Source organism: Nicotiana tabacum, chromosome 7 (genome assembly GCF_000715075.1).
Source record: "Nicotiana tabacum cultivar K326 chromosome 7, ASM71507v2, whole genome shotgun sequence".
Classification (NCBI taxonomy): domain Eukaryota; kingdom Viridiplantae; phylum Streptophyta; class Magnoliopsida; order Solanales; family Solanaceae; genus Nicotiana; species Nicotiana tabacum.
In genome coordinates this window covers 141,002,944-141,028,959 of record NC_134086.1, presented here as the reverse complement: position 1 = coordinate 141,028,959, position 26,016 = coordinate 141,002,944, and the positions used below count along the sequence as shown (strand labels likewise).

The 26,016-nt window shown below is 41.1% G+C and overlaps 1 protein-coding gene across 2 annotated transcripts; it reads right to left on the bottom strand.

Moving 5' to 3' along the window:
- Positions 1-1,045: 1,045 nt before the first annotated feature.
- Positions 1,046-7,067, bottom strand: LOC107792744 (putative inactive leucine-rich repeat receptor-like protein kinase At3g03770). Of its 2 annotated transcripts, XM_016614973.2 has the most exons (7): positions 5,344-7,067; positions 3,529-3,662; positions 3,150-3,390; positions 2,535-2,737; positions 2,404-2,450; positions 1,745-1,856; positions 1,046-1,524 (listed from the first exon to the last, which is right to left on the bottom strand). In XM_016614973.2, exons 1-7 carry the CDS (start codon positions 6,692-6,694, stop codon positions 1,279-1,281), a joined length of 2,334 nt encoding a protein of 777 aa, XP_016470459.1. In that variant the 5' UTR covers positions 6,695-7,067; the 3' UTR covers positions 1,046-1,278. The 2 variants fall into 2 exon arrangements, with proteins under 2 accessions (XP_016470459.1, XP_075073847.1); XM_075217746.1 differs by lacking the exons at positions 1,046-1,524; positions 1,745-1,856 and adding an exon at positions 2,116-2,328 and having other exon boundaries at positions 5,344-6,964.
- Positions 7,068-26,016: the final 18,949 nt, after the last annotated feature.

The following is a 26,016-nucleotide window of genomic DNA, read 5'->3' as shown; positions in this document are numbered from 1 at the left end:
TTGAAATACCTCGATTTAAGTTTTTTAAATTTGATTGAAATCGAATTTTTGCACCCGAAAGAAGGAATCCAAAGCTTGTCTTGTATGTGAGACCTACACTCCTTGCTCTTTAGGTGACGGGTGGGGCCGAATTTTTTTTTTTAAGTTTGTCACGGGGTGGGGAAGGGGGGACTAGAACAATCGAAATTTTTAAACAAGAAGGGGCTGCGTTCAGTGGTCCAAGGAAGAAGAAGAAGGGACTGCGTTTTATAAAGCTGTTCGCAGTATTATACTACGTTTTAGGTGTTTTAAGTAAAACGCAGTATAATACTGCGAACAACTTTAATAAAATATAGTTGGGCCCAACATCTTAGTAAAACACAGTATAGTACTGCGAATTACAAAAAAAAAAATTTAAACAAAAACGCAGTACTATACTGCGAATTACTTTAATGGCAAAATTTCCATTAAAGTAATTCGCAGTATAATACTACGTTGTGCTCATTTATGTAATTTTTTTTTAAAAGTAGTACAAATGTGTTTTTTGTCCAAAAAATGATTAAAAAGGTTTCGGACTCTTCTGGTCATGCCATGTCTACTAAGAAATTAAGTTTTAAAAGGGCCCCTTTTTCCTTTCTTACTTATGAGAAGTTAACATCTAGGCCTATGAATTAAATGAGTATAAAAAGTCAAAGTTTGAAATCTGCAACTAATGAAAGGTCATGAAACCAAAGAATTCACCTCCACATGATTCTTTGCATGAATTTAGCCCCTCTTTGAAAAGTAACATGCTATCTTCAAAGGAAAATTAGTCTTTAAAAAGGGGGAATAAAGTTAAGTTGGATGATATTCCACGCCCACAGGAAGGACCAGCTGGTCCATTTGTAGCTTACTTTAATAACATTGCCATATCAACTATTTAAACCCTTGCTAATCAATGTGTGTGAGAAATAATGGAGGACTAGAACAGTTAACACATAATATGGGAAGCTATTTAATTTTATGGACACTTTATTAGTAGTAGAGGTGGTGCCTCCTTTTCTAAGATGTCCTATTCACTGGATTAGGATTCTAAAAATTCAGTTACACTTAAAAAATTCTCCACATAATCTTTTGCAAACAAACAAAGCATCATATGTTGGCTCAAAAGTCAAATGTAGATTAAGAGTTCCTCATGGCCATCAATGATGAGAAGTGCTGCAACAGACTGCTAAAGATATGAAACTAATTATCCTAGTATAATGTTACATTTTTTACAAGAAAAACTCCGTTTTGATCATTGGACATTTGCACTACTACTTACACATGACCAGGGGACTCCTGGTTGCCATAGGTGTCTCTATTCCAAGGATCTTGGACCTGAGCTGAAAACTGCAAGTTCCAGATCAAGTCTTCCACAGATGGACGTTCTGATGGTTCGTCTGAAAGACATCTTACGCATAGCTCGATTAATGTCCTAAGCGAACCATCTGAACATTCCTTTTGAACAGCTGGATCGATGATGTTCCTCCGGGCTATTTCATCAGCTGTTAAGCTAACTTTTAGCTGCAACAAGAACCAAGAAAAGGTTTGAATATTTAGTGTGTTAACTTGATGGCATGAATTTGTGCTCATGGAGTCTATGCACCCTGTCCAATTCAACCATTGGGTGAGAGGCGTCCCACATAACATAGGGTCATCTCTCGCATGGTAGAACCAGTCAAGTGCATGTACCATATCAGTGAAGAATTTCTCATAAATGGGAGATGTCATGAGTGATACTTACAATGTCTTTAGAGACATCTATATCGTTTTTTGTATCAATTGTCCTTCCAACGATGATTTCAAGTAAGATTACTCCAAAGTCGTACACATCATTTTTCTCCTCGTTTATCAACCTGCATCCAGGAAGATACTAATTAGTGAAGGAATTCATTAACACGAAGAAACTCCAGTTTTTCGTTCTTGAGGTCAGCAGAGGAAGATAACAAGAAAAGGTCTTGCTCATTCAACAGGGGAAAAAAGGAAATTGAGACAGTTTAGTGCCAATATAAGAAATGGAATGAAGAAATAAATCAAATTGTGAGGCACGAAATGACATTAACTATTAGGCAAGCTACTTGCTGCTCCTAAAAAGAGAAGTGTACTATCTAGGAATAGTCCAAGTCTGTGGCCCTATACATGATCTTCAAGAATCGTAACTAGTAAAAAGAATGATGCTATATTGGTGCCTACCCCCAAAAGCAGGGCTGGAGATGTGGTGTCTGGAATTGGTCAACGCCATACGGCAATAAACGTTGACTCCCTAAAACCTTTTTAAACCAATTTGCATTTAGAAGTGTAACAAAGACTAGTTTCCAATAAGTGCATCTGAAATTGAACCAAAAAAGAGGATCAATGAAGACCTAAAATGTAGCAGTAGTAGCTGAGAATGAAATCATTTACCTTTGCCCATCATTTCCCTTTGATCCACTGGAAGACAATCTGGTATCCTAAGAACAGTTGCAATAACAAAATGATGAATGTTCAAGAATAAAATAAACAATAAAGATCGTAGAGAAAAGAGTATTGAGTACCATTTTCCTATTCTCAATTAACAAAGGCAGATTGTATTTGCTAATCTTTACATGGAGATTCTGATCCAGTAAGACGTCTGTTATCTTCAATTGATTGGAGAATATCCCTGGTACTATTCCGGTATGTAGGAACTGAATTCCCTTTGCTATCCCTAGTGCAGCTCCCATCCTTTGTGTCCAAGTAAACTTTTGAGCTGAATTTGCTTTTACAAAACCAAGGGTTTGCAGAAAAATCCAGAATAAGAATTCAGAACAACTGTCTTAAAGCCAACACGTGTCTACATTCAAGCATCTGGTGAAGGAGAAATCCTGAGTTGTCTAATGTAGGAGAAGGTGATCAAAAGCATCGGTACGCATTTGTCCTGATTGAGGATAATCTGGTTACATGTATCAAAACAATATGGAAGGGATTGTTGCAAAATTTCAAAGATGCTTGTTAGTTATAACATCTATCTTAGGCTTTCAATGTACCAGAAGTCATTTCCTTTGACTTTGTAAATGTAATATGCTGGAAATAGTCAACTAGTTAAAAAGAAATGCTCAATTATCGATTGTTGTAGTTGTTATGCCAAATGATAAACTTGCGAATCAGATGAAATTTTCTAGACTAGATACCTGATATGACCCCCCGCAGAGTCCCATTTGGCACAAATTCAAAGACTATGCATATTCGGCTAACACTTGAGTCATCTTGATAGCAGTCAAAGCAGTGTCCAATAGTACTAACTAAATGGCAGTATCTGATCTTTGAAATACGCCCTAGTTGATGAGTATAGGACTGGACGTTATGCCTCTTCCTCATTTTTATGCTTCTAATAGCAACCGCAGTGCCATCGGTGAGCCGTCCTTTGTAGATCTTTCATCCAGAATACAAAAGAAACACAATAAGCATTCACCATAGCTATAAGAATTGAGGAAGGAACTACAAACCAGTGCACAGGTATACCAACATTTTACAAATTGTCTTTTAAGTATTTGGTAAAGAAATGCATACCTGCCCATTAGAACCTGCACCGATTAGATTTGATATATCAAAGTTATTAGTGGCCTCCCGAAGCTCATCCAAGACAAACGTTCGATAAGGAGGGGCCCCGAGCAGTCCCAACTTCCTTGTTTCAGAAATATACCCTGTCAAGAATCAAAGGTTAAAAGAACAGAATTTCTTCCAATAACACAGGATTGGACAATTCCCTGAACCAAATTGATATGTTCAATCTAGAGAAACTTTCAGAAATCACTATATTTTAGTGGTTATTAGCTAGTTGTAGCTACCATTTATTATATTACTTCCTATAACTATGTTTTCAGATTTTTTAGAGTGTATTCGATGTATTTAAGCTATTGTATTAATGAATATAGTAGCATTTCTAGGCGTGAATCAGGGGATTACAGCTAGACAGATTTTTGTATTCGAGTGTATTCGACTGTATTCATGACGTGAAACATGAGATTACAGCTGGACAAATTATTGTATTCGACTGTATTCACGGCGTGAAATGGGGGATTACTGTTTTTAAACGGAAAATGAATCAGTTAACATTATAGACTCCTAATATAACTCAACAAACTCAATTATAACACACAAATTTTGGATTTCCAATTATAAAAAAGATTCTCAACCGAAAAATACCCCAAAAACATAGCAATCTTCAGAGAAATTATATAATACATCTGAATACATAAATTATATTAATTAAAAAAAAATATATGAATACATTCATGGAATATAACGAGACAGTTAATACAATGAAATACATAACAGCGGGATACATTAAAATACAATGAAAAAAAAGACAACGAATACAATGAAATACATAGAATACAGCGAGATACATTAAAATACAATTAAAAAAAGACAATGAATACAATGGAGTACAACGAGATATATTGAAATATATTAATAGAAAATTCAAGTTGCTCAACCCCCAACTCCGTCGTATTTGTTCAAGAACAACTCTAATGTCATCTCGTTAAAGCCGCATCAGTATCCAGTCCTCGCTCGCCGTCACCATTGCCTCCGGTTGCCGACGATTAGCACGTAATTACCGGATTGAAGACAAAGCATGTGATGAAGGGGAGAAGAAGAAATTTAGAAGCCGCTCTAATAGATTGCGTCCATCGACGGATTCTTCTCCATCTTCGGAGGATAAGTCGTGTTCTCCGCCGCTTATCAAAAGTAGAAGCAACAGAAGCCGAAGTCCAGTGCCTTCATCTTCAGCCTTGATCCGGCGGAGGAGAAGACACCGGGAAGTAAAGAGAGAAAGAGGGAGAATAGATATGGGGTAAGGGATAGGAGAAATTTGAGGGGATATGAGAGAGAAAAATAATACAAAGCTTATTTTATGGCTTAAGGGTAGGAGGTGACCATAAATAGATATTTGGCTATAAAAAATCAAAAGGTAGCTATGAAAAATAATTTTTTAAAAGGGTATTTATTTAAAATAAATAAGGTATCAACTTTTGGTATAGGAGGTAACTAATCCTTCAATCTATATGTTAATGTTGGGCTAAAACGGTCCAATCATACTCTTAACGTGTTGTTGATATTGTCCGCTTTGGGTCAAGCCCACATGGTTTTCCTCAAAAGGCCTCACACCATTAAGAGATCCTTACACCTTATATGTAGGCTCCCAATCTTTTCAGCTACCAATGTGGGACTTTGTTCGCATACCCAACAGTTAAGAAAATACTTTTGGGGAATAATGCTTTTCAAGTACATTGACAGAACATTAGATTTACAATTTCCAGGATCTACAAAATTTCACAAGCTGAAATCATAAACATAAAATGAGTGAGAGAAAGAGCTTACTTGCATCATTAAGCAGCTTAAGAGTGTGAGCAGGAGAGACCTTTTCAAGTATCAGTTTTGTTTGAGGGGTTTTGCTAGCTTTCTTCTTGGCATACTCTCTTCTAACAACCACGAAAGCCAAACCGATAATTGCTATTCCTCCAACAAATCCTCCTACCATACTTGATGCAAGAACAGCTTTACCATTTCCCCCTTTGACCTTTTCCTTATGAGGCTCAATACTAACAGCCAAAGCTTCATTATGGCAAAATGAAAAAGGATGCTGCCATTGCTCTCTATTCCACAAACAATTCCCAGAAAACAAAACAACCTTAGAACCAGAACTAGGATGCAAGCAAGCAGGCAACTCCCCTGTCAAGTAATTCGACGACAGATTCACAAAAGAAAGCTCTTGACTACATGTCATATTCTTTAGAAGTTTCCCAGTTAATTTGTTTCCAGAAATATCCAAATAGCTGAGTGATGGCAATGACAAAATTGATGGTAAAAAAGGTCCAACAAGCTCATTGAAAGAAATATCCAGTTTCTTTAACTGATAACAGGAACTCAATTCTTTTGGTAGCCCTAAACTGAACTTGTTCTTCCTAAGTACCAAAGAAGCTAACTTTTTTGGAGGAGTAGGGAAATTGGGTCCAAGATTATTACTTTCCAAATCAAGAACTTGTAAATTTGACAGATTTTGAAAGTTTGGAACTTGCCCAGAAAAATTATTAGCAGAAAGAGAAAGGATTCTTAGGGTTTGTAAATTGGACAAAGAATTAGGCAATGAACCATAAAATGAATTGTTCTTGAAACTCAAAACAGACAAAGAAGGAAGTGAACCTACCCAATCAGGAACTTGACCAGTGAACTTATTATCATCCAAAATAAGTGTTTGAAGATTCTTCAAATATGAAATCTCTCCTGGAATTTCACCATAAAAGAAGTTTGAGCTAATGTTGACAATTTCCAAAGAAGATAATAAGCCAATATTTTTAGGTAAAGTTCCTCTCAAACCCAAAGAAACTAAAGAAAGAACCTTTAAATTAGGCAAAAGAGCAAGATTAAAGAAAAGGGTGTCTGTAGAAAAGTCCTGAGGTAAATTAGGAAACCAGTTGTAACCAGAAACATGAAGTTGTGTTATGTTATCATCATAGCAAACAAGTGTTAAAGCAGTGTTTGGCTCACTGTTGCAAAAATCAGTGTTGTCACTCCAGCTACTCAAATCTTGTGGGAAGTTCAACAGCTGCTTGATTTTCTCTATGGCTTCGTACTGTGAAGATTCCAAGAACTCATCTGAATAGTTGAACTGAAGAAACACCATTAATACCAGAAGCCACAATAAACACTGCATTGAATTTGCAATTCCCATACCAAATTTTGCTGATTCTTTTCAGGAACTAAAGTTTTTATATTTCAAGAAATGGTGGGGTTGAAGAAGTTGCATGTATTTTTAAAGATTACACTCACTACAGAGTAAAGTGGTACATTTCTTGATAATCAATATCGGATACCATGAACTAAATTTGCTCTGTAAGCACGTTTATGTGTAGTAAAATATGGTTTTCTTTGTGTCTTTCCTAAGGTTTTGTTTATACTTTCTAGGATGGTAACAAATACATACGCTGTTAGCTGTACACTAGCGTATTAGGAATTAATCACATTCATGAACGATATTTAGTACTATACAAGTTTTTCTTTTAATTTTTATGATCTATGTACAGAAATTATTTGTTAGGTGCATAGACCATTCACAAGAGTTTAGGTTGCTATGTTATATTATACCGGACCACGTTACTTTAATATGATTTAAGCAATAAATTAAAGTAAAATAAATCTTTGATTAATTACTCCTTCTGTCCACTTTAAGTAATTATTTTGTGGTCCATAGACTTTTTTAAATATCAAGAAAGAATTAACTTATTGTTTCCAAAGTTGTCTTTAGAATAAAGAGCCTACAAGTATTTGTTGTATTTCCAATAAACAAATTAAGAATAATATGATCAATTATATTGTTAATTAATGCTAAAAATTGAGTTTTTAATATGTGTGAAAACAGCTTTAAAATTACTTAAAGTGGACCGGAGGGAGTACTGTTAAGTAATAAAAGCATATGTAGAAGACACATATTGTGTTACTGTTGATTTAATATAAGCAATGAGTGATAGTAAGTCTTTTTAATAAAACTATCACCTGTTTAAGTTAATTATCACGTTTAAAATTTTATCGCATTACTTTCTATGATAAAATTGATATTTAGGAAGCTAAAATAATTTATTTTATTGCGTAGGAACTAATCACATTCATGAACGATATTTAGTACTGAAGTACTTTTTTACTTTGTATGATCTATGTACAGAAAATTTGTTAGGTGCATAGACCATTCACAATAGGAACGTTGCTAAATTTCATACGATTAAGCAATAAATTGAAGTAAAATTATACATTTATTAACTACTATTAAATAATAAAAGTATATGTACAAGTACAAGACACGTGTTAGCATTGCATTACACTGCAAGAAGCATAGAATTTAACATTTGAAAAAGGTGAAGTCTGATTTTATATCGAAAATTAAATATTATATGACCCTTATATTTCGACTTTGGGAGGTGAAGAGTGTTAATTTAGCTAATCTCTCAACTGAAAAGTCGGTACTTATTGGGACAAAACCTGTCTGATCAATAGAATTAAATTACAGAAATGTATAATAAAGTGCTATAAATAATTTCTAAATTAACGAAAATATATAGTTGACCTCGTGAAGCGTAGGCAATGCGAACACAATTTTCAAGACAAACGGAATAAGCTGTGACAAAATATAATGTGTCCCACAAATTAAATTCACAAGTTTTCTTACCAAAGAAATTTTGTCCTTTCTTCTAAATCTTACATGCTTTATTTTTAGTAAAATTGAAGGGAAAAATACTTTAAAATTCTATCAAAGTTTCTTGTTTACTTTATAATAAAGATTATTGTTATTTATTTAGACAAGAAGTTTAAGCCTATGAAAGGAAAGCAATAAAAAGAAAGAAAGCCTTCTTAATTCATTATAACTATTTTAAGATAACTGCAGCAGAAGCAGTACGTTGAGATCTGTTAGTTCATCAGCGCAAAGACCAAAGATGAGGTTTGTTAAAAGGGAATATCAGACAATAATATTTTGATAACCATATCAGACAGTAATTAATCCAAAATTACTCAGAAGCAGCACTTATAACTAAAACACCCAAGTGGGTATCTTCAGCCTATGCACACAACTCAAGATTACTTTTAATGTATAAAGCATAATATTAGGGGGGAAACATGGTCAAAGATCACTTTTAGCCCGCGACAGAAATTATGTATATTCGATAATCTCAAAAGCATATACTAAAATTTATACTCCCTCCGTCTTTTATTACTAGTCTGATTATTAAAAATAGTTGTCTCAAATTATTTGTCATTTTAGAAGTTCAAGACAACATTGATTGTTTTTTTCCTTTTTTACCCTTAGTAATAATTGTTTTTGAAGATAGAGATAGCGTATAAATAGATAAATATTCAATGAAGAGAGATTATATCTTAAGACATAAATAACGGCAGGATAGTCTATGCTTTTTCCTAATTAATATTTCTTAAAGGCGTGTAAAAGAGAAACACGACACATAATATGAGACGAAGGGATACCCATCCGTTTCAATTTAGATGAGGTAGTTTGACTTGGCACAAAGTTTAAGAAAGAGAATAAGACTTTTGAAACATGTGATCCTAAAAGTTTAAGGGGTAAAAGCTTTATAGGGTCACAATATTTGTATGACTATAAAAACTTCTCATTAAGGATAAAGTGGGTAAACTGAAAAGTTCAAAGTGAAATTATTTCTAAATATAGAAACATGTAATTCTTTTTGACGGACTAATAAGAAAAGTGTGTCATGTAAATGTGTCAAATGGGCCGAGTCGACCCACGAACCGGCCCACATAACCCATTAAAATTGACCCCTTAATCGGCTCATGACCCACAAAAACCCTAACCGGACCAACCCATTAAGTTAAGGGGCCTGAGCCGGGCTATAATATTTTGATCCACTGAATCGGATCGGACCCGAACCGGTAGCTGACCCATGGGCCAACTGGCCTGGACCAGCTCATATATATATATTCAAACAAGTGGTAAAAAGTTGAATCCAAACATTGAAGATAGAATATAGTACCACATACTATGAGGCGTCTTGTCGAAATAGGCGAAATCCATATATTTTAGACTATAGGTTATAGAAATAGTCGAATTCCATTGTCCCTAAAAAAAAGTAAACCGAATCAGCTCGGTTAAGGACCCACGGGTCAAGAGCCAACGGGTTCGGATCGGGGTCGGGTCGACCCATTTTGCGGGTCTAATGTCATAAATGGAGGAGCATTAAAATGTACAGTACAAAATATTTCCTGCCCAATTTGCTTTTCAGAAATCACATCATACAATTTTTCCGAAATAAAAAATGAGCCTATCACCAAAAGGGAGTCCTATTATAGTGGCCATGTCACATTTTTTGTCATTAACCGGGAAAAAGCACATTAGGAAAGTGACTTTACAAAAGGAAATCTCGAACAAGAACAAAATTTACATCACCAAAACTGTTTCAGTTTAGGTGTTGTCCCGAAAAGCAAAGGGACTTTCCTTTTTTCCTTATTAAGTTTTTTTTTCTTCGAAAACGACCTTTCTGAAAAAAAATCAGCAATTGGAAAATACGTATGGTCTGTAATAAAAATAGATTCTTCTCGGTTTTAATCTAATAGGGTAGTACTTTTTCTGTTTTTAGCTACTTAACTATTTTCTTAAATGGCAGTTGTTTGACTCAAAAGACATTAATTTTTTTTAACAAATTAATCAAAGATGAAGGGGTAAATCTTAGCTGAATATAATAATCTCTAAAAAGAATAATAGATAGAGAGAAGATGGTCATTCAGTTTCCTCCTTTTTCAAGAATAATAATCTCCTCCTTTTATACTAAGAGAGAAACTCTTTTAAATTGTAAAAGACAAAACACAAGGAATATTCAACGGAATATTCCTAATGTCCCCTAATGGGCTTACACTATTACAAGGGTCGTACGGTTTCTTCTTTGCCTTAAGGTCGTCTCCCTCGGGACGTCGACTCAAAGAGACCATGTCGTTTGTCGTACTCGTCGTTGGTCGTGGTTGGTCAAATTTGGACCCATACAGTTAGTCCCTCCGCTTGTCGGAGTTGCAACCGGGTACGTCCTCGATGAGCGGACTTCATGCATTCTTGTGGAGAAACTTGATCTGCTAAAACGTTACGACGTGGCCAACGAAGGGCAGTCAGCGTGTTCAGCAAGACATCAAGTGATACACCTTACCGGAAAATGATGCCAGCTTCACATGCGTCATCATCACGCAGGTTTTCGAGGCAGGAATAGACGGCTTGATGCTTCGATTCTTGCACTGCTTTGTGACCTGCCACCTCAATTCTGGCGCCACCCAACCCTATAAATAGGTGAAAGGTTTGATTTTTCGAAAAACTTTAGCCACTTCACTCTTGATAACTTCTTTCACTCTTCCTAATTTGCTCTCATATCCTTTTGTTTCTTCTTACTTCTTCATTCGAAACTTCTTCTTCCTTCTTTCTTCGGTGTTGATATTCCTTTGAACGATATTATGCCGAGGTCTCGTCGTTCTCGTGAAGAGGTTCCTGAAGCCACCCCGTTGTCCACGGCGCCCCCTTCTGGCAGCGAAGATACGGTGGTAGAAGAGGGTGGCAGCCTTCCTATGGTGGAGGAGTTACTACCGAGGCACCCCTCATCCCGGATTGACTTCCTCAAAGATCCCCCTCCTACTCTGGACCCCATATTTTCTGAGACGGAGCAGGTTCATATCGATGCTCTTCGTGTAAAGTATGGTATTCCCGCTCATGTAGAAATGGTTCCGGTAGAGAGAGATTACGTGGATGTCCACATACCTAGGTACTGCGCTTTCTATGAGTACCCTTTTATGATCGGTTATACTCTTCCTCTCTTCCCCTTAGCAGAAGAATTCTGTAGGTTCTACCAAGTTTGTCCAGCACAACTTTCGCCATATACGCTCAAGGTACTTCTGTTGCTAACCAAGTATGCAGAGTTAACAGAGTGTAACGTATATGTCCACCACCTTTTGCACCTATTTATGCCCGGCTTCCACATGGGTACCATGGTGCATTTGAGACTTCGTGGCACGAAGGGGTTGGTGGTCAGGACAGATGACCGGGCAAGCCGCAAGTTTTGCAACAAGTACTTTTTTGTCAAGACCGAACATGTCATTTCTGATTCCGCCAGGTTCCTGGAGCAATGGAATGAGACTTGTAAGTGCCACCGCTCGTTTTACTCTTCCTTTGTCTGTATTCATTTTAAAGTTTATTTGTTTCCTATTCGCAGCTCTGGGACGTTCGCCTCGCTCTATTGCGGATATCAAGGGTTGGGTAGGCCGTCTGTTGCCTCATGCAGTAGAGACTCGTGATTGGTCTACCTTCGTGAAGCGTTACGGCCCTAGAGTCACTTCTGGTAAATACTTTCCTTACCACTTCGTTGGCCGTACGACCTCATTTATTAATATGACCCTTCATGATGACAGGTCGTGGAGCTTTCAGGCGGAGGGCGCCAATCCCTGCGTTTCGACAAGCTATTGTTGTCGCAGACGCACAATTTGTTTTGAATGAGTCTGTTCGAAAGGGCCATCCTCAACCTATTCAATTAGAGGTCCCTCTCGAGTCGTGGTTGTGAGGGAGGAGGCTTCTTCAGTACCGGCTTCACATCCCTTGGACGAGTCCTCTAACGGGGATGAGCCGCTATCGAGAAAAAAAAAGAAGGATAGAGCTTGGTAAGGGCGTGGCCATGGATGCTGACAGAAGCAGGACGTCGCAGACGGCACCCGTGCCCACTTTCATGGCTGATGCCATCTTGTCGGGGAGGTCTCCCCAAGTGGAAGGAACTTACCCAAGAGCCGGCTCGGTGCGCTCAGCTGAGGGCGGTGCATCATCCGATGTTGGAGGTCGTCGTGTTTAGGGTGGCGGCTCAGGCTCAGATGTCGACCCAGAGGATGTCAATGAGTTCGTGGGTCGCCATACTCATGTGGAGATCAGAACGGAAAGGTCTGATCGTCACATAATCGTTTCGGGGGACTACAACTTGCTGCTGAGCTACGAGCAAGTGGCATCTGCTCTAGCTCCTTTATGTGCTGCCCCTGAGAACGAGGTGCTTAGGGCAATGAGCAACGTGGAGTTGTCTCAAAAGGTCGCCGGTATGGCTTTGCAGGTAGGTGTCTTTCCTCCCCTTTTCGTTGTTAGGTTCGTGTGGTGGTCGCCGTTCTGCATTTTATTTCTAACTTCTCCCCCTTTTTTTGTCAGACCCTCATCATGGAGATTGAGCGGGAGCGTAGGGAGAGAAAAAGGACGGGCTTTTATGAGAAGATGTCGTCAAAATATCAATAGTATCGTGCTAATCATCGTGCGATGACCGACATTTATCATCAGGACCCTGAGTTTCAGTTGTTTCGTGAGGGGCTCAAACAGCAGGAGGACTAACTGGAGCGTAAGATCGAATAGTTGAAGCAGCGGGATGAGGAGCTCATGAAGGCTGTTGCTCGTACTAGTGAGCTCGAGGCTTCCCTTAAGATAAAGGACGACGAACTTTAGTTGAGTAGGGGGTGATGGCCGAAAATGCCGACGTGCAGGCAAAGGCGACCGATTTGACTGCTGAGTTGAATGCGAAGGCAGTAGAGGTAGAGGGGCTTAAGGGAGAGCTGAGCGTTGGCACTGATAAGTTGGCGGCAGCTATTTCTGGAACCGCATCTTTGGAGAATTCCCTCTGTGTTTGCAGGTCGAAGCTGGCTGAAGAGAAGGAGGCCTTTTATCGCAAGGTTGTAGGGCTCGAAGGGTGTGTCAAAGAACTGGAGGTGGAGCTGGCTGCATTAAATGGACAAATATCCTTGCTAAGGGAGAAGGACACAAAACGACGTTCTCAGCCTTCTATGTCTCGAGCCTCAACCGATCCGGTCGTGCCCCATCATTTATATGAGCTATGGGTACTCGCGGAGGCTCGGCTTGATGTGTTTAAGGCTTTTCACGCCGAGGGAAAGGCTACTGAGGCGGAACTTCAGGTCGTGCACACCGAAGCTCATGCAGCTCGTGAGGCATATGGGTACGACTTCCTCACACCTGATGGGGATGAAATCAATTCTGATGATGCGAACCGCCTTGCTTCAGATTCGTGGTATGAAGATGCTTACCCCACCGGGGATGATGTGTAGTCTTTGTTTGTACTTGCTTTTGTATTGTGGTTTTTGCGGGGGGCATACATGAGTCTGTTTGTAAGGGCAAGTGTAAATAATATTTTGATGTAATGTAAAATTTATTTCGTCGATTTGTTCTTTCTTGTATTTATCGAACCCATGTTATCGTCGATGGCCTTGGTCATTGGGATGTTACTTCGAACTGTCGTCGAAATAGGATCATGTCGTAGTTTGAACGAGGTTGAACTCATATTATCCTCGATGGCCTTGGCCATTGGGATGTTACTTCGAGTTGTCATCGAAGTAGGATCCCGTCGTAGTTCGAACGAGGTCGAACTTACATTTTTGTCGATGGCCTTGTCCATTGGGATGTTGCTTCGAACTGTCATCGAAGTAGGATCCCGTCGTAGTTCGAATGAGGTCGAACTCTTGTTATCGTCGATGGCCTTGGCCATTGGGATGTTGCTTCGAACTGTCATTGAACTAGGATCCCGTCGTAGTTCGAACGAGGTCAAACTCGTGTTATCGTCGATGGCCTTGGCCATTGGGATGTTGCTTCGAACTGTCATCGAAGTAGGATCCCATCGTAGTTCGAACGAGGTCGAACTCATGTTATCGTCGATGGCCTTGGCCGTTGGGATGTTGCTTCGAACTATCGTCGAAGTAGGATCCCATCGTAGTTTGAATATGGTCAAACTCGTGTTATCGTCGATGACCTTGGCCATTGGATGTTGCTTCTAATTGTCGTTGAAGTAGGATCCCGTCATAGTTTGAACGAGGTCGAACTCATGTTATCATCGATGGACTTGGCCATTGGGGTGTTGCTTCGAACTTTCGTCGAAGTAGGATCTCGTTGTAGTTCGAACGAGATCGAACTCGTGTTATCGTCGATAGCCTTGGCCATTGGGATGTTGCTTCAAACTATCATTGAAGTAGGATCCTGTCGTACTTCGAACGAGGTCAAACTCGTGTTATCGTTGATGGACTTGGCCATTGGGATGTTGCTTCAAACTGTCGTCGAAGTAGGATCTCGTCGTAGTTCGAATGAGGTCGAACTCATGTTATCATCGATGGCCTTGGCCATTGGGATGTTGCTTCGAACTGTCGTCAAAGTAGGATCCCGTCGTAGTTCTAACGAGGTCGAACTCGTGTTATTGTCGATGGCCTTGTCCATTGGAATGTTGCTTTGAATTGTCGTCGAAGTAGGATCCCATCGTAGTTCGAACGAGGTCGAACTCATGTTATCGTCGATGGCCTTAGCCATTTCTTGTTGGTGATTTGATCGTATTCCCGTAGGAAGACATGTCGACTTTGTTTGTGCAATGGAGGTTTAATTATATACTTGTAAGGATCACATGTCGACTTTGCACATACAATGGAGATTTGACTAAATTCTTGTGAGAATCACATGTCGACTTTGCACATACAATGGAGATTCGATTATCTATCTCGTGAAAATCACATGTTGACTCTACACATACAATGGAGATTCGATTAAATTCTTGTGAGAATCACATGTCGACTATGCACATACAATGGAGATGTGATTAAATTCTTGTGAGAGTCACATGTTGACTCTGCACATACAATGGAGATTCGATTATCTATATCCAGTCCTTTCATTACTTCGCTCCGGATATCATGTCGACGGGTCGAGGTAATGAACAACACTTCTATCCCTGAGGCGTTTCCCCTTGCCGCCTCGTTAAAAACCTTCCCGGGAAAAATCCGAGTGAGGAAAAAAGAGTACGACTTAGGTGACACCTTCTTTTAGAAGTGGAAGTACTTGAGATGGGCGACATTCCAGTTGTTTTGGAGTAGTTTTCCCTCCATTGTCTCTAACTGGAATGCTCCTTTGTTCGCTGCAGCTATGATTTTGTATGGTCCGTCCTAGTTTGTTCCCAATTTTCTCTTATTAGGGTCTTTCGATGCTTGTGTTTTAGCCTTAAGGACGTAGTCTCCGACTTTGAGCGGTCGCACATTAGCTTTTTTGTTGTAGTATATTTCTACTTGCTGTTTCTGGGTTACCATTCTTATGTGGGCCATGTCTCTCCATTCTTCGACTTCGTCTAGATCTTGTAGCCTACTTTCGTCGTTGCTTGGTCCGCTCTCGTTGGAGTATCTCAAACTAGGTTCTCCAACCTCGACGAGTATAAATGTGTCAGTCCCGTAGACCAGTGAATATGGTGTTTCTCCTATGATGGTTTTTCGCGTAGTGCGGTATGCCTATAATACTTCTGGTAGTAGTTCAAGCCATAACCCTTTAGCATCCTCAAGCTTCTTTTTCAATATATTCAATATTACTTTATTGGAGGATTCAACTTGACCATTGGCGGCAGGGTGATATGGCATGGAGAGTTTTCGTTTGATATGCCATTTTTCAAAAAAGTCAGCCGTTCTCTTTCCAACGAACCGAGGTCCGTTGCCGCAGCTGATTTCTTTGGGGATGCCAAAATGGCATATTATGTTTTCCATATGAATGTGATGATCTCTGATAAGTAGAGATTTTAACGAGTTTTACGCTCCTTCTTGCTTATGATTTGATTATAAATCGTTATAAAATAGTCCCAAAAGGTTCATAAGTTGTGCTTGATTGCAGGTTTGATCGACAAAGTGACGAAATGTCAAAGATCGGCTCAAACAGAGTGAAACCTACTCAAGTATCAAAGATAAAGTAAACTGAGGGAAACCAAGCCTAATGCAGACCGCATAAAATGGAATGCGGCTGCACTAGGTGATTCAGAGAGATGGCAAGATCAGGCTTCAAGCAACGCGACCGTAGTCCACACTGCGCGACCTGTAGTGAAAGTTCCGCGCCCGCACTGACTTTTTGTGCGGTCCGTGGAAGAGGTATTCAGATAGATGACAAAAACCAAGCCTTAGTCAACGCGGCCGTAGTCTGCAGTGCGCGGTCCGCAGTGAAGGTTCCGCGGCCGCACTGCCTTCTTGTGCGGTCCGCGGAAGAGATATTCAGAGAGATGGAAAATGCTAACGCGGTCTGCGGTCATTATGGCGCGGACCGCGATAGCTACCTCCGCGACCACGGTCCATTTTACGCGATCCGTAGAGCCCAAGTCAGAGAACCCAGAATTAAAGTCCAAGAGCCTAGCGCGGCCGCAGTCCATTTTACGCAGCCCGCGCTAACCCCGCAGGGATATTTTTGTCCAGTTTTTCCAGCCTAGTGTAAATAGAACAATTTATCATTTTTAGGTTATGAGATATATCTAGAACTTAGCTGCGCTCGTGGGAACTTCATCTGTAGCCATTTTTGGAATCTTAGCTTCAAGTTAACGATAGATTCTTGTATTTTCATTTAATTAATATTCCTTGTTCTTCATCTATTTCTCTATTTTCTTCTTCAAGCATGAGTAGCTAAACCCATTAGCTAGGGTTGTGGCTCAACCCTAGTGTGGATAATTGATGGGTGTTGCCATTTATTGTTAGATTGACTATGGGTATTTGTTATTTGAGACAATTTTATGGTTTAATCTTGGTGGTTGCAAACACTGGTTTGTGCTAAGTTGACTTGGCTTTTCTTGAGAAAGAGAGCCCAAGTCTCCAAAATTGACCCAACAAGGAAGTGGGATGGACTCAAGAGAATTGATAGTCCAATTAAAGGGTTAAACCTCGAGAAAGTAATTACCCCACTTAAACCCTAGTTGTTTGAGCTAATTTGCCTACTCGTTTGGTCTCGAGAGAGTCAATTGGGCAAAATCACTCTCTTTACCAAGAGGTGTGAGAGTGGGTAAAATTGTGCAACGGTTATAACATAAGCCCCAATTATGTCAATCGAACTTTAGTAACTTCTACTTGTCAATTAGCCACCTAGGTAATGTCACGACCCTAGTGCCCTTCTTCCCATTAGATATAACTTATCAATTATCTCGTAGCATAATCTAGTTTCAATAAATAGCTTGGTAATAGTAGTTTATAATCTAAAAACCCAAAAATGTATAGAAGTGACATTTGGAACAAATACACACTTCTAGTCTAGATAGATACTCGACTCCATACCTAGCTCCCTGTGGAAATCGATCCCAACCCTCATATCGGGTAAAAGCTATTACGACCCTCTCTTCCTACTTTTTAGTAGTGTGGAGTTTGAAGCGATCACTTTTTGGCGCCGTTGCTGGGGAGCTAATGGTTTTGACTATCTATTTAGTTAGTTTTGTGTATTGTTCTTCTTTCCTTCTTTTTTACTTATGTGTTTGTTTCATTAATCAGGTACCAACATGGCTTTAAACAACGCTAATGATCCTTTTGGAAACGTGATAACGGGGGATGAGGTAGATGATCTTGAGCAAAATGAGGTGCCTCTTGCGCCTCAAGGTCAACGGAGAATCCAGAATGCAAATGCTATTCCAAATGACAATATTCCAGACCCTCCCCCGGTTCCCCCAAGAGTGGCTCCCAGAGTATTACCGAACCAGGGCTACGCAAGTGCTATTGTCCCACCCCGAATCCGGGCGGGCAACTTTCAAATAACCAATGTGATGTTGACCTTACTTGAGCAGCGTGGGTACTTCACGGGCGTTGTAAATCAAAATGCCTACAAACATCTCAAGGGGTTCGTAGATACATGCTGGGGGAGCAAACAGACAAATGTGTCCGAGGAAGCATTGAGATTGAGACTTTTCCCGTTCTCACTTCGGGGAAAGGCATTGGATTGGCTCGAGAGACTCCCCGACCATTCCATCACAACTTGGGATGAGTTGGCGGATAAGTTTATTGCCAAATTCTTCTCTCCTAGTCATATAGCGGCACTTCGAGATAAAATATTAGCCTTCAAGCAAGAGCCAACAGAACCTTTGCATGAGATTTGGGAGCGATATAGAACGATGGTGAAGGAGTGCCCAAATAATGATATGACCGAGGCCATGATCCAACAAACCTTCTACCGAGGCATAAATACTACAAATCAATGCATTGTTAACCAATTGGCCGGGGGCAATTTTATGAAACTTTCTTATGAGGAGGCATGTGATGTACTTGATGAAATGGCGGACACATCTTCAGCATGGTAGAGTAGAGTAAATGTGCCTCAAGGTGACTGGACCCTACGGTTATCCATTTGCACAAGGAATTACATGATCATGGGCAAGTGATAGCTGAGCTTACCACCACGATGAATCAATTGGCTAAGGCACAGTTGCAACAAGTTCAGAATCCTCGCCAAGTGAATGCCATGGAGGGTGTTAGTATGCTTGTCAACAAGAGAAGGCAAAGGAGGCAACAAAATCAAGGAAATTCTGAGAAATTTGTTGATGAATATGATGAGTGTCAAAATGATGGTTATGATGACCAAAGTGAAGAGGTACAATATGTCAACAACTATTAAGGCAATAGGGGCAACTCTTCAAACCAACAATGGCGACCCCAAGGAAATTGGGGCAATCAACAACAAAGTGATGGCAATTGGAACAACAACCAAAACAACAATTGGGGTAATCAGAATAACAACCAAGGCAACGTGAATGGAAATAACAACAACTGGGGCAACAACAACAATCAAGGCGGGTGGAAAAACAATGGAAACCAAGACAACAGGGGTCAAGGCTTTCAAAGGCCCCCAATGCACCAACAACCGAACAATACACCCCTTTTCTCTTCTCAGGGTCCTAGTTCTTCTAGTAATGATATGGGTAGAATTGAAATGTTGTTCGAGCAGATGATGAAGAGGAATGCGGATTCCAATGCACAGTTGGCTTCTCACAACACCTCTATCCGAAACTTGGAGGTGCAATTAGGTCAAATCTATCAGTCATTAAATACTCGCCCGAAGGGTGCTCTACCAAGTGATACGGTAGTGAATCCGAAGGGTGGAAATAACAATCATGTGATGGCGATTACAATAAGAAGTGGGAGAGGCAGTGATATGAATGCCTCAAAGCAAAAGAAAGTTGTGGATGAAGATGTTGTGTTGCAGGATGTTGATGTACCTTTGATTGTTGAAGATGTGGTTGAAGAGAATGTGAACAATGATGGAAGGATTGATATTGGTGAGGCCAAGGTAGAAACCCATGATGTCGTGAACCCGTTTAGGGAACACGTGATTGACATGCCCGAGCCAGTGGTGCCAAAAGCCAAGGTTCCTCTACCAAGGCCACCTCTACCTTATCCTCAAAGGCTCACAAAGCAGAAGATTGATAATCAGTTTAAAAGGTTCATTGACATGATGAAGAGCTTATCTATTAATGTGCCTCTGGTGGAGGCACTTGAACAAATGTCGGGCTATGCAAAAATCATGAAATATTTGGTTACAAAGAAGCGTTCTATGGACTATGAAACTATAAAGATGACTCACCAAGTTAGTGCTATAGTGCATTCAATGGCCCCGGAGCTTGAAGATCCCGGTGCTTTCACCATTCCTTGCATCATTTGGAGTGCGGATTTTGCTAAAGCTCTTTGTGACTTGGGAGCTAGTATCAATTTTATGCCCTACTCGGTTTTCAAAACTTTGGGTATTGGGTAACCTATGCCAACTTCAATGAGACTTCAAATGGCAGATCGTCGATGAAGCGACTTTTGGGCATTATTGATGATGTGCTTGTCTGGGTGAACAAATTCATATTGCCGGCCGACTTTGTAATTTTGGATTGTGAGGTGGACTATGAGGTTCCTATTATCTTGGGCAGACCTTTCCTTGTAATGGGGAAGGCATTGGTTGATGTTGAAGTGGGTGAGCTCACTTTCCAAGTAGGAGACGAAAAGGTCATTTTCCACGTTTGCAAATCTATGAAGCAGCCCAATAGCACTGAGGTGTGCTCATTTGTAGACCTTGTCACAACAGTGATTGTGGATGATACCAGTGCTATGATCATCGTGGAATATCCTCTTGAAGCAGTGCTCTTGAACATGGATGTCAATGATGATTCTAGTAGAGTGGAAAGTGGCAATGCCCTACATGGGATGGGCTCTTATTCTTATGAGCCGAGGAAGCTATCTTTGGATATTAAAAACCGGAAAACTACACCAACAAAGACATCCATTGAGGAGCCACCGGTGTTGGAGTTGAAGCCACTTCCTCCACACCTCAAGTATGAATTCTTGGGTTAAAATTCTACTTTACCAATTATTCTTTCTTCTTGCCTTACTAACATGCAGGTTGAGGCCACTTTGGCGGTGCTTCAAAAGCGAAAAAGAGCAATTGGATGGACTCTAGCTGAGATTCGAGGAATAAACCCGCATTTTGCATGCACAAAATCATCTTGGAGGAGGATGCAAAGCCTTCCTTGGAGCATCAAAGAAGATTAAATGAGGCGATGCAAGAAGTGGCGAAGAAAGAGGTTATCAAGTGTTGGACGCCAGTGTGGTTTATCCTATTTTTGACAGTTCTTGGACTTCTCCGGTGCAATGTGTGCCGAAGAAGGGTGGTATGACTGTGGTGGTCAATGACAATAATGAACTCATTCCTACTCGCACGGTCACCGGGTGGAGAGTATGTATGGACTACAGGAAGATCAACAAGGTGACCCGAAAAGATCATTTTCCATTGCCATTCCTTGACCAAATGCTAGATCGTCTTGCGGGTCGTGCTTTTATTGCTTCTTGCATGGTTACTCGGGTTACAATCAAATTTTAATTTCCCCGGAGGACCAAGAGAAGACAACTTTTACATGTCCCTATGGCACATTCGCCTTCTCTCGAATGCCATTCGAATTGTGTAATGCTCCGGTGACCTTCCAACGTTGCATGATGGCTATTTTCACTGACATGGTGGAGGATATCTTGGAGGTTTTCATGGATGATTTCAGTGTGGTTGGGGAGTCTTTTGATGAGTGTCTGAAAAATTTGGATAGAGTATTGGCCCGGTGTGAAGACACAAACCTCGTACTCAATTGGGAAAAATGTCATTTCATGGTTGAAGGGGGTATAGTGTTGGGTCACAAAATCTCGAAGCGAGGAATTGAGGTTGACAAAGCCAAGATAGAGGTGATTTCAAGGCTTCCTCCCCCTATTTCTGTCAAAGGGGTGATGAGTTTTCTTGGGCACGCGGGTTTTTACCGGAGGATCATAAAGGATTTTTCTAAAGTGGTACACCCTTTGTGCAAGTTGCTAGAGAAATATGCAAAGTTCTTGTTCGATGAGAGTTGTATGCAAGCATTTGAGCTTCTCAAGCTCAAGTTGACTTCTACCCCCATCATTACCGCACCAAATTGGAGCTTGCCTTTTGAGCTCATGTGTGATGCTAGCGACGTTGCGGTTGGGGCTGTTTTGGGCCAAATAATCAACAAGATGTTTCATCTGGTGTACTACGCAAGCAAGACCATGAATGAGGATCAAAGGAACTATACAGTCACCGAGAAAGAGTTGTTGGCTATTGTGTTTGCTAGGGAAAAGTTTCGACCTTACCTTATGGGGGCCAAAGTAATAGTGCACACCGACCATGCCGCCCTTAGGTATTTGATGACCAAGAAAGACTCCAAGGCGATTTTGATGAGATGGGTGTTACTTCTTTAAGAATTTGATCTAGAAATTATTGACCGGAAGGGTAGTGAAAATCAAGTGGCAGACCATTTGTCCCGTTTGGAGGAGGAGGGGAGGCCTTGTGATGGCCTTGAGATCAATGATTCATTTCCCGACGAACAACTCCTTGCGGTGTCAATGAAGGATATGCCATGGTTTGCCGATGTTTCCAATTACCTTGTGACCAGAATAATCCCGTGTGAGCTCTCTTCTAACCAAAGGAAGAATCTCAAGCGGGATAGTTTGGATTTATATTAGGATGAGCCATACTTGTTCAAGATTTGCACGGATGGTGTGATTCGTAGATGTGCCCCGGAGGAAGAACAATTGAGTATCTTAGAGGCTTGCCATTCTTCACCCTATGGTGGCCATCATAGTGGGGTGAGGACCGCCTCGAAAGTTCTTAGTTGTGGATTCTATTGGCCCACCTTGTTTAAAGATGCATGCGATTTGGTGAAGAGATGTGATGAGTGCCAAAGAGCGGGCGAAATTTCAAAAAGGGATGAGATACCTCTCAATACAATTCTTAAAGTGGATATCTTTGATGTTTGTGGCATCAATTTCATGGGTCCATTTGTTAGCTCTTGAGGGAATACTTACATTATCGTGGCGGTTGATTATGTCTCAAAATGGGTTGAAGCCATGACTTTGCCTAATAATGAAGCCCAGAGTGTTGTTGCGTTTTTTAAAAAGAGCATCTTCATAAAGTTTGGCACTCCTCGTGCGATTATTAGTGATGGGGGGTCTCACTTTTGCAACAAGGCTTTCGACATGTTACTTTCCAAGTACGGTGTCAATCATAAGGTTTCTACCCCTATCATCCTTAAGCTAGTGGTCAAGTGGAAGTCTCCAACAGAGAAATTAAGAGCATCTTGTCAAAAACTGTCAATGCTAATAGGACCGATTGGTCGAAAAAGTTGGATGACGCTCTATGGGCTTATTGGACGGCTTACAAAACTCTGATTGGTATGTCTCCATATCGGTTGGTGTTTGGAAAAGCTTGTCATCTTCCGGTTGAGTTAGAGCACAAGGCAATGTGGGCTTTGAGGAAGTTGAATTTGGAATGGGATGTTGCGGCAAATCTTCGTGTTGAACAACTCAATGAGCTCGATGAGCTTAGATTCCATGCCTACTCAAGTTCATCCTTGTATAAGGACAAAATGAAGTACCTTCACGACAAATATGCTGGGGGTAAGGAGTTCAAGGTTGGAGATATGATTCTCTTGTTCAATTCCCGGTTACGTCTGTTTCCGGGTAAGCTCAAGTCAAAGTGGAGTGGGCCGTTTGAAGTTGTGTTTGTGACCCCATTTGGTGCTCTTGATCTAAGGAACAAAAATGGTGAAGTTTTCAGAGTTAATGGGCACCGGGTCAAGCATTATCTTGAAAAATTTGATGACAGCCACGTGGTGACACTTCTTCATCTAAAGTGATGTGATGGTAACATGCGTCATGCCAAGACGTTAAATCAGGCACTTCTTGGGAGGCAACCCATGTCTTTTTCTTCTTATTTTCTTTGTAGTGTAGGATTTATTTTTAAGCTAATTGGTTGTGAGATGTTGCAGGGACTGTGTTGATACAGTGCAAAACAATTTGGAAAAAATTGAACAGTCTCTGAAGTTGCCAGTGCAGCCACATTGCACTTTATGTGGTCCGCACTGGTGAAGGACAAATGAGGTGCTCTCTGATGATTGCCACCGCGGCCGCAATCAGTTTTGTGTGGACCGTGGAGGTTGCCTTCTCAAGCTTCTTCTGAACAAACTCAACACGGTCCGTGGTCCGTTTTGTGCGGCCGCGCTGGTAGGTGAGGCTGGGTCCCACGTGCTTTTCTATAAATAGACCTCTGAGGTCACCGGTTACCCTTTTCGAAAAATTGATTCTCAGAGACCTAAAAATCACTGTTCATCTTCCCTCTTCTTTATACTAGCTTGTTTGCATTGTGTTTCTTCACTTCTTCTCAATATCTGGTAACAATTCAACCACTTCTTGTTATTTTAATTAGTTAATTTCATTTTATGTCATTTTTTATTAACTGTGTAGGCTTCTTTCCCCCGTAATTCTTCAATTTTGATGTTAGTTTAGTTTAACTATTAAGTTTTGTGTGCTTGAGGAGTATTATTAACTGGGTAAATTGAGTAGGGACAAAGTTAGGTGAAAATTTGAACAAAAATGCTAGACCAAGAACCCTAATTCAGTGCCTTGACCAAGCACCCACCGCGGACCGCGGTCATTTTTATGCGGTCCGTGGTGCTTCGACGCGATCCGCGGTGCCATTTTGTGCGGACCGCGGTGAGGATTTTTCAGGAATTGAGCTCTTTCCCAGTGTGGCCGCATTGCATTTTGTGCGGTCTGCGCTAGCCCACCGCTGCTGCGGTGCTACCTTGTGCGGGCCGCGGTGGTTGGATTCAGAGAGGTAGTGTTATAGACCTTGCCTCAGTGCGGACGCGGTCACTTTTATGTGGTCCACGGTGACCCCAGTGCGGCCGCACTCCTTTTTGTGCGGCCGCACTCCTTTTTGTGCGGGCCGCGATGCACTATTTCTGCAACATGTTCTGTAGCTTTTGGCTTCTGTTCTGCAAATTCATTTTCCACATCTCTTTTACTGTCTGTGTTGATACTAACAAAGCTAAATGTTTATGCTTGAAGGCAATGGTCAAACAAAGAGGCAAAGGCTCGAAACAACCTGGTTGAGGTAATTCCTCCCGGGGAGGGAAGCAAAGGATGGTAAAACTCACTCTCCAGGCTAGAAAAAACATAAAGGACATGAGGAAAGCAATCAAAGCGGCTAACAGAGCCATTGACAACTCGGGGAGTAAGTACAAGCCCTCCCGGGAGATCTCTTCAGATTCAGTCTCACTATACATCCCGTATCCGGAGAACGCCATACATAGAGACACTCATCCCTCTTCCCCCAATGCTCGAGCTTCAATCAACATTTATTCTAGGTCGTCTGAGGGCTCAGCGGCAGGTAGTGGGGATGAATACTCTACCTCTCCCACAATGTCAATATCTGGAAAGGGTGCTAGAGGTGATGAGGGAGATGGGGAGTTACCTGGGCGTGGTGTGCCTTAGGTTGGGGGTGTTGACCGGACTAGAAATCCTGCTGTCTGGGAAAATATATTCGTCATCCAGGTGGCGTTCCACAAGCTTAGGGAATGGTGGCCGGCACGAAAGTTGATTCTTGAGAGGAGCTTCATTGACAGAGACCTTCTACCCCTACACCCCAATGTACATAGACAGTTTTGAGCTCGAGTTGGTTGGGAGCACTTTAAAGATAATTGTGTGAAAGCGAATAAGCACATGGTCAAGGAGTTTTATAACAATGTGGCCCGCATCCTGAAGGGCGCTAAAGTGACCAAAGTGCGAAACAAAAATGTGGCATTTACTGGGAAGACACTAAAAGAATACCTGGGGTTCAACAAAGAAGATGAGTCCCTTTACAATGAAAAGTTGGCAATGGGCGAGGAGGTTCGTCCGTGGTTAGCCTCATACCTAGCAGTCCCGGGTACGGTTCTAGAGTGGTTGCAAGCAGGGGTCAAAATACTTCGGAGGACTTTTAACTTTGAGGATGGGGGTGGTTGACTTTTGTGTGCAGTCGGCTCGACTCCACTACCCATGATCAGACTATTCCGCTTGCCCAGGCTATTCTTGTTGCATCTATTATGGCGGGATACCCTATCAACGTGGGCAATATGATGTCCCGCGTCATTTCTGCAGTGGGGGTTGGGCATGACCGGAACTACCCTTTTCCCAGCACCCTCACTATGTATTTCAGGGACCTGGAGGTGGAGAAGAGACCTTTTGACATCAAGGTCAGACATGTGGCTCCGTTTTCATGGTATAGTCTGAAGGGGTCAGACAACCCCAAGGACAAAAATTACAAGCCGCCTACTTCTGCCCCAACCGGCCAGTCTGAAGAGCCGGTTGCGGTAGAGCCCTCCACTAAGCCTGCTTCCACAGTTGCTGACATGCCTC